This window comes from Rhinolophus sinicus, chromosome 14, assembly GCF_057876585.1.
Source record: "Rhinolophus sinicus isolate RSI-liver-muscle chromosome 14, RSI-T2T, whole genome shotgun sequence".
In the NCBI taxonomy this organism is placed as follows: domain Eukaryota; kingdom Metazoa; phylum Chordata; class Mammalia; order Chiroptera; family Rhinolophidae; genus Rhinolophus; species Rhinolophus sinicus.
In genome coordinates, this window is record NC_142514.1 from 143007452 (window position 1) to 143016379 (window position 8928).

Here is an 8928-nt window from a genome sequence, read left to right on the forward strand (position 1 = left end):
AATCCTGAGGCAACAATATGTTTTGATGCTTTTAATGTTGAGGGGGTGTTTTGGTGGGCTGAGAAGAGGTCATGTAGATGGTGGCTCACACAAGGCCACTCCTCTCCAAGTCCTCAAGTTGTCTCTCCATCCAGTAGGAGTGAAAGGAAATCATAATCTTTGCTCTAATGCGAGTGCAAATTGATATCTAATATGAGCTGGGGTAATGAATACGTTTGAAGGTAGAATGAGAAGCTCTTGTTACCCTAGGGGTCTGACCTCTTTGTCCAGGATAGTCAGCATCCATTTTCCCCCTCCCTCATTTTCTTACTCTGACCCTTTTTTGTTTGCCCATCTACCCAGGATCCTGTAAGCAGGAAGCACCTTAGAAGCCAGACCTGGGCAGGCAGCAGCAAGGAGAATGGCTGCAATGACTTCAACATTACTGGTGGACATACAGGATGAGGTCACCTGCCCCATCTGCCTGGAACTCCTGACAGAACCCCTGAGCATAGACTGTGGCCACAGCTTTTGCCAAGCCTGCATTACGGACAATAGCCAGGAATCAGTGATCGGCCAAGAAGGGGAAAGCAGCTGTCCTGTGTGCCAGACCAGCTACCAGCTCAGGAACCTACGGCCTAATCGGCACCTGGCCAACATAGCGGAGAGGCTCAGGGAGGTGGTGTTGGGCTCAGAGAAACAGCTAACGGTGATTCTTTGTGCGCACCATAGAGAGAAGCTGCAGCTCTTCTGTAAGGAGGATGGGAAGCTCATTTGCTGGCTTTGTGAGCGGTCTCAGGAGCACCGTGGTCACCACACGTTTCTCATGGAGGAGGTTGCCCAGGAATACCAGGTGGGAGCCCACACGGAAGGAAAGCAGGGAGGAACAGAGTTCTTTGCAGGAGATTTTAACTTCATCATCTAATCTAATTTCTTTGTAGTCCTCCCATGTAACTAAAGGAATGAACCTAGAAAATGCCACCTTGGCCAAAAGTAGAAACATTGCCTCTTTCTTATTGCTCAAGTTCAGCTCTTGAGCAGAGGATGCTGCTGGGGGCAAATAGGGGTCTTGATGGATTGAGTGTGGGGGAAATGTTGGCAATGAGAGAAAAGGACTTAAAGTATTTCATGGTCAGGTTCTTTCCCCAGGAGGAAAGAGAATCAGCCTGTTCCCATTGGTTTCCATCCTTTCCATCCTCTGGTTATAAATGGTACTTTGGCCTTCTCTATTTTTCATCCCAGGGCAGCACAGTCTTCTGATGTCAGCATAATCTCTATCCCATTCATTCCATGTCTAGGCACTGAAACAACTTAACAGTGGACCCTGGTTGACTTGATGTGTTTCTTCCAGGAGAAGTTCCAAGAGTCTCTGAAGAGGCTGAGGCAAGAGCAGCAGGAAGCTGAAAAACTAAAAGCTGTTATCACAGAGAAGAGGACATACTGGAAGGTAAAAGAGATTATTCCTAAAGGTGTCCTGGGACAGGAATCTGGGCATGAGAGTCAAGGGCAAGGAGACCTGGTCCTGTCTGTTCCCAGTTTGGCTAGAAGAGCTTGCCTTTGCCTCTTCCTTCACTGCAGCCCTTCCAAACAAGGGTATTGTTCTTGGTGCAGTGGGAGGAGAGAAGGAGAGTTAGCAAATGAACATATCAAAAGAGAACCCAGGTTTTTTAAGACAATCACATAGGAGAGGAACCATGGCCATTGGCATCACCTAATTCTTGATTCTGGACTTTGTTCTACAGTTTCAAGCTCTGAAACTTGGAAAGGCAGATTAGGCATAGGCCAATCATTCCTATCTCAATACTCAAAATTGGATGGGGAGGCTGCTTGAAATCTAAACCTCACCCAGGAATCCAAGTCTGTATCTAGGAGGCCTAGATAAGGCTGCCTGGGGCTAATGTTCTGAGAAGAGTGGGAGGGAGAGTAGAAGGAAGAGCAGGTTCTGTAGAAGCAGTGCTGAGCCTGACTCACCATCTCTTAGAGAGGAGGCCCTCAGATCAGTAGACTAGTAGCCTCTTTTTCTCCCCATGTCCCTGAAGAGTCAAATGGAACCTGAGAGACACAGGATCCAGACAGAGTTTAATCAGTTGAGAAGCATCCTAGACAAAGAGGAGCAGCGGCAACTGAAAAAGTTGGAGGAAGAACAGAGGAAGGGGCTGAGTATTATAGAAGAGGCTGAGGATGAGCTGGTCCACCAGAGCCAGGCACTGAGCGAGCTCATCTTAGATCTGGAGCGTCGGTGTCAGGGGTCCACAATGGAACTGCTGCAGGTAAGACTCACGAAGGAGCCCCCAATCTGGGAGTCAGGCCAAAAAGATGCTAGCTTTCTTACCCCCCTGACATGAAACTATATCCTGTAGTGTCAAGAACAAAATTCCTTGGACCCTATAGTGCTCTTCCCTATTGAGCTGTGCAGAAGTCATGGATAAAGCATAGGTAATTAAAAATACAAATGCTAGGGGATGTCTCACTTTTATTAAACAGTGGTCCACAAGTTCATTTGATACTGCGGAGAAGATCTGTTGTATCCAGTGATGTCGTATAACGGCATTAATCAATTTTGGCATTATTAACCTTGTGGGCTAGAAAATTCTGTGCTGTGAGGGGCTACCCTGCACATTGTAGGATGTTTAGCAGCATCCCTGACCTGTACCCACTGGATGCCAGTAGCACCCACCCCCAGCTGTGACAGCCAAAAATCTCTCCAGACATTGCCACATGTCCCTTGGGGAGCAACATCTCCCACCTCCTCACTGTTGAGAATCACTGGTCATTAGGCACTTGTTTTTTTGTTTGTTTGTTTGTTTTGTTTTACTTTATTTTTTATAAATTCTATTGGGAAATATTGGGGAACAGTGTGTTTCTCCAGGATCCATCAGCTCCAAGTCGTTGTCCTTCAATCTAGTTGTGGAGGGCGCAGCTCAGCTCCAAGTCCAGTCACCATTTTCAATCTTTAGTTGCAGGGGGCGCAGCCCACCATCCCATAGGGGAATTGAACTGGCAACCTTGTTGTTGAGAGCTCGCGCTCTAACCAACTGAGCCACCTGGCTGCCCTGCCATTAGGCACTTGTCTTGATGCTGTGTTGGGATTTGTCAGGTACTTACACCCAGCTTAGTCATGGGCAAACATATACCAAGCTCAAGTACTTAGAGATTCTGTAATCACCAGCCCTTCTTTGCTTTCACTGTCTTTTCTAGGGCAGAATCATTTAACATGTAACAGAAGTTTGAACTGGTCTTTTAAGACAAAAAGAAGCCTAGGCTTCAGTCTGTGTGTGAGTGTATAAGTTGGGAGAGTGCAAGGTGTGGCCACGCAGCAGCCTAACTGTCCGTTTCCTTGTATTTGCCCCCAAAGAAAGGAGAGTCTGTGAGACAGATCCTTTCAGGGACTTGGCTACACCTTTGTGTTTGCACCTTACCTCTCCCTGTTTGGCCCCAAAAAGATGGCTGGTCAGCGAATGATAAGTTGTTCCCCATGGGGGGGACAACTCAAGTCAGGCGCAGTCAAGTGGTGACCAACTGGAGAACCCACGGGATTCATAGAGGTGGGCACAGCCCCCCACCTTCCCCAGGCTAAAAAAAGCCTCTGCCTCTGTGGCTGCATTCCTTCCCAAAACCTGCAGGGGAAGAGATTCAGTGATGTGCTCTCCATCTATTCATATGTATATAGGTTTTGTCCCTTGGGGAAGTACAAACATCCTGAGACTTAAGGTTCTGCTGCCTGTAGCAAGGGTGATTGATTGGCTTGAATCAGTTTTCTACTATAGTGTATGGAATTCACAGATCTTGAGATTGACAAGCTTTAACCCCTTTGGTTCCCCACCTAACTAATAAAAATTTATGCCTAGGCCGATTAGGCACCACAGCCCAGACCTTGAGGCTGCCAGTCCCTTGGCCCTGGCACTTAAACTTTATTCATTGCTACTGTCTTTTCTTAACCCTGCGCTGCCCTCCTCGCTCCCCACAACCCTCGTGCTGGACAGGAAAGCAAGGTGTCAAATCTGGAGGGATTTGATGGAGGAGCTTAAACTTTGATGGTAGAAGTTGAAATCTGTGAAGCTGTTTTTTACATACAGTGAATACTATAACTATCAACTTTAGACAGAAGGTACCTTGTGATATTCTGGAACTTTCAGGCTTTTCTGTATTTTTTTCTTTGCCTTCTTGCTTTCCTCTTGCTCTCCCTTTGCTGCTGGAATAATCATTTCTTTGCTTACTCTTGGGCCCTAGTATTGGGGCCTAGGGGCCGTTACCTCATACCGGTTGGAGCTTTTCCTCATTTACTGCTTCTGGTTTCACATCGTCATTTTATTCTTCTTGACCTTTTTTGTCTTCTTTGATGTTGGGTTACTCTTCATGCTTCCCCCCTCCCCTTGTTCTAGCCCCTCCACCGACTCCTCAAACTAACCATTATTCCATAAGTGCAAAGGGATCATCTATTTATATTAATAGTCTAGACACCTGTCTTGACTCTCACACCCGTTAGTATGTCTCTGCCCAATGGACATTTTTAACTTGAATGTTATCTCAGTGAATTTTCCTTCTCTTTTCCATACCTGTTTGACATTGTTGCCCATTGAGATTTAATAACTGGATATAAACCTGCATCTTTGAAGTTGCAAAACGTGAACCCTGAGAATAAAGCTAACATAGGAGAAATAGCCATGCGGTGGCACGCTTATTGGGTCATTTGAGTTCCTCAGTACAACCATGCCTTAAAATTGATATAATCCCAAATACTTGTTGTAAGTTGACACATCCACCTGCTCTATCGCTTTCATATTTGAGCCAGTTTGAGTGTTTCTGAACCACAAATATCCCCAATACAGAAAAAAATAGTTATTCTATGTTATATGGATCAAACCATCAGCCTTTTCTTCATGCATTGGGGAGTATAGAGCAGAAGTTAGAGAGACCAAATAGACCATGAGGCAATTCTCTTCAAGTGGAGCAGGCAGTGGCAGGGATGGTGGTAAAGAACACGTGGGTAAAAGAAGTTAAGGGTGTGAAGTGGGACATCAGTGTGAATATCAGGTAGTTTTTAGGACAGTACTTTGTCTTAATTTGCTGACTGTGTGGATGCTGGTATCACTGAGGAAGATGGAAGATAACAGACCTAATGATTGCAGGCAAAGTAAGTTTTCTTGTAAACATCTTGAGCTTGTGGCGCGCGTGGCTCATTTGCTGAGGTATATAAAAGAGATCAGAGCAGAAGTACAGATTTGAGAATCTTTAGCGTGTGTGTGTGAAATCAAGAAAAACAGATGAACTCAACAAAAGGGAGAGTAGAGGATTAGGGGAGGTGAGGTTTGGGAAACGGTCACATTTAAGACCGCTGTGTCCTCAACAACCAGAATGCAAGTATTTCGAGGACAGAAATTATGACTTAATCATGTGAGATTCTCTAGATCCAGGCACAATGCCTAGTAAATAATAGATGATGTACATATATAACGTTATACACACACACAAAGAGTTATAAAGATAAAGGTTCTAATGAATGAATTGAATCATTTCCTAACATCCCTACATGGGGACTAGGAACTGTCTGCTCTGAGTTCTTATCTCTATTATGTGGACTCCATATTGGGACCATCTTTATTCCCGTCATGTCACTGGGTTGTAGGGATGGGATGAGGAACATGGATGAGACTGTATTAGAGGGCGCAGTCTATTACTCCTTGATTTAACCTGTTTCTTTCCTCCCTAGGATGTGAGTGATGTCACAGAAAGGTATGTGCAGGAGAACATGAGATGGTTCCTTTGGACTGACAAAATGTAATAGAGTTATATTGTGGTCAGTGGGAGAGGGGGAAAAAATCACAGGGTAGGGAAGATTTAGGACTGTGGTGTCTTAAGTTGCTCGTCATAAGAATTTTGGGGTTTCCAAAAGTAAAGGGAATGGCCTGGTTTCTATGATAGGAGAATTTGGGTGATGGGAGGTCACAAACTGGAGACAGTAGTGTCCTTAAGAATAAAGGGTTGCAGTATCATTGACTCCCCCAGGACCCTCTGATAGAACTGCTTATCCTCTTTACCTACTTTCAGCCCTGAGACCGGTAGTTTTTAGCTGCTTCAAAACAGGCAGGGCTTTTCTTTGCACACGTATTTGATCAGAGGGAAATTTCCCATCTGCCTTGTTTCCCAAGGTCCTGGAATCAGCTCTTGAGACATCTGCTGTAAATTTCCTTTTCTACCTTGGCTTTGGAACAGTCCATGCCTTGCTACCTAGTTCTCCTCACATTTCCATTTTTCTCAGTTCCAATAAAAATATAGACCTGAGGTCTTGAGAAGAGTGGTTTTGGCTCTGGATCAAAACAGGGTCTCCTCTCTATCACATACTCTAGAATCTTACCATGAAGGTGACATCTAATGTTGCCCCCACACCAGATACCTTAGAGCTCCTCACAGACACATGAAATATGGAGCCTATTGTCCCTTCTGAAGTCTGCACTGTCAGTTTGGAGGTGAGGACATCTCCTTTCTCCAACTGGTATAATAGTCCCAACACTGAATCCTAAGATGTTGCTCTGAAGACTTTTCTCTTTAGGCCTCTGGGAGACTCTAAGGCCTAAACTCAAAGACTCTTGAGAGAGGAGGCCTTCGCTTGATGCTCTCAAAGTCCCACCAACAGGTTCTCGGCGTTCTGCCTGTCAGCACAGACATCTCCAGCCCCTTGTACGCCCTCTAAGGTGGCACTGACATTTTAAATAGTTTTGGGTTTTTTGTTTTGTTTTGTATTGTTTTTTGAGGCAACAAAGTATTTCCCAGCCATTATTTTATTTCATTCTATACAACCTCTAAGATATATGTAGAGAAGAGAAAATTACTACATTTTACAGACAAAATAACAAAAAATGAGGCTTTGAGGGGTTAAATCGTTGATCAAAGTTTACACAGATGGTGAGAAGCTAGTTTCTGGTTAGGTCTTCTGGCTTCAGTGTTGGGGCTCTTCGCAGAATGGTGCCGATTTTCTTCAGGGAAGAGTGTTGAAGTTCACCCATGAATCTGGGAGATGTAAGACAGCAGTGTTGGAGGAACCCAAGGTCAGCAGTGTAAGAGATTCATAATGTCTGTTCTCTAGGAGTGAGTTCTGGACCCTAAAGAGGCCACAATCTCTCCCTACCAAGCTGAAGAGTGTGTTTCGAGCTCCAGATCTGAAAAAGATGCTGCGAGTATTCAGAGGTGAGGAGACTGAAGGAACAGATTTTGGATGTGAGGTTATTGTAGTAGTAAGAAATAAATAGAATAGAGGGTAGAGTTGGTATTTGAGAATAGTGGTGAAGAAAAGGTCAGAGAGGGAGGGACATAATGTGTGAAGAAGATGCAGTTCATATTTAAGGGGGAGTGAAATGGCCAGCATACATACATCCTCAGAATTCCCTGCCACACTCCCTCAGTCGGGTAATGGGAAAAACATCAGACCTGAGACTGTTGATTCTCTACAGTAAGATTGACTCTTTATCATTACAGGACTGACGGATGTCCAAAACTACTGGGGTAAGTAGAAACCATGGCCTTTTAAGCTAATGTGTTCTGATCCTTTTTCACATGCTTCCCCCTCCCCACCCTCAACAGACCCCCACACACTCTCAGGTAAGATGTGATAATTCTACCCATCTCCCCATCACATAGTTCCAATTCCTCCCTCCCACTTCCTGTGTTTCCTCTTCTCAGTGTCATAAGATCCATGCACCCATCCTCATCTGCTGATGTTGTACCTTTTCCCACAGTGGACGTGACTCTGAATCCACAAACAGCTAATTTAAATCTTGTCCTGTCTAAAAACCGGAGACAGGTGAGATTTGTAGGCTCCAAGCTGTCTGGGTCTCATCTGGAAGAGCATTATGACTGTGGTATCCTGGGCTCTCAGCACTTCTCCTCAGGAAAACATTACTGGGAGGTAGATGTGGCCAAGAAGACTGACTGGATCCTGGGGGTGTGCAGTAATGCAGTGGGACCTCCTTTCTCTTTCAACCAGTGTCCAAACACTCGGAATGTTTACTCCAGATATCAACCTCAAAGTGGGTACTGGGTGATAGGGTTACATCATAAACATGAATATAGAGCCTATGAGGACTCTTCCAGTTCCCTGCTCCTCTCCATGACAGTGCCTCCTCGCCGTGTTGGGGTTTTCTTAGACTATGAGGCTGGCACTGTTTCCTTTTTCAATGTCACAAACCATGGCTTTCCCATCTACACCTTCACTAAATACTACTTTCCTACCACTCTTTGTCCATATTTTAATCCCTGCAACTGTGTAGTCCCGATGACCTTGCGTCGCCCAAGCGCTTAAACATTCTGCTGTCCCCACCCACATCTGAGCAGTACCCTTTGAGGCTCATCTGCACCTCAGTCTCCTTCCTGACCTATTTTCTGCTTCTCACTCCTTTTCTTTTGAACATTTACTCAGTGCTAGAATCATCCAGTGGTGACAGTGAACATCCTTGATAAAGTAATTTCAGATCTCATGACGGGTGGTGGGTGTCTTTCAACATTTTACCATCAAGTATGGTATTTAATGGAGATTTGTTTTTGTTTTTTTGTCAATGCATGAGATCATATTGAGGAAGTTCTCTTCTCCTAATTTGCTATAAGTTTTTGTACTGAATGGAAAGTTGAATTTCAACAGATGTCTCTGTAATTACTGAAATAATCATGTGTAATTTTTCTGTTATTAGAGTACATTGATTTGTTTTAACTTTTAAATCTAACAAATTTCCTGAAATAAGTCACTATTATTCCTCATATACAATACTGGATTGGTTTAGGTTTTGTTTTTATCTGTTTATAAAAGAAATTGATCTGTAATTTCACATTTTTGTCACATTATCAGGTTTTATAAAATGCAATAAATAAGCAAAGAAATTGCTGTATTTTTGTGGAAGTATATATAGGATTGAGTGCTAAAAACCATTATGATGTTAATTTGGGTGGCTTTAAAGTCAA

At 44.1% G+C, this 8928-nt stretch overlaps 1 protein-coding gene across 1 annotated transcript; it reads left to right on the top strand.

Moving 5' to 3' along the window:
* Window positions 1–347: 347 nt before the first annotated feature.
* TRIM6 (tripartite motif containing 6) lies at window positions 348–8695 on the top strand. Its single transcript, XM_019715862.3, has 7 exons — window positions 348–832; window positions 1331–1426; window positions 2019–2249; window positions 5690–5712; window positions 7064–7164; window positions 7453–7479; window positions 7713–8695. Exons 1-7 carry the CDS (start codon window positions 401–403, stop codon window positions 8273–8275), a joined length of 1473 nt encoding a protein of 490 aa, XP_019571421.3. The 5' UTR covers window positions 348–400; the 3' UTR covers window positions 8276–8695.
* The last annotated feature ends 233 nt before the right edge of the window (window positions 8696–8928 follow it).

Coding starts and splice junctions, on each gene's coding strand:
- TRIM6 (XM_019715862.3), top strand. CDS start 401: ATGGCTGCAATGACTTCAACATTACTGGTGGACATACAGGATGAGGTC. Junction 833..1,330: donor AGGTTGCCCAGGAATACCAG/GTGGGAGCCCAC, acceptor TGTTTCTTCCAG/GAGAAGTTCCAAGAGTCTCT. Junction 2,250..5,689: donor CCACAATGGAACTGCTGCAG/GTAAGACTCACG, acceptor TTTCCTCCCTAG/GATGTGAGTGATGTCACAGA.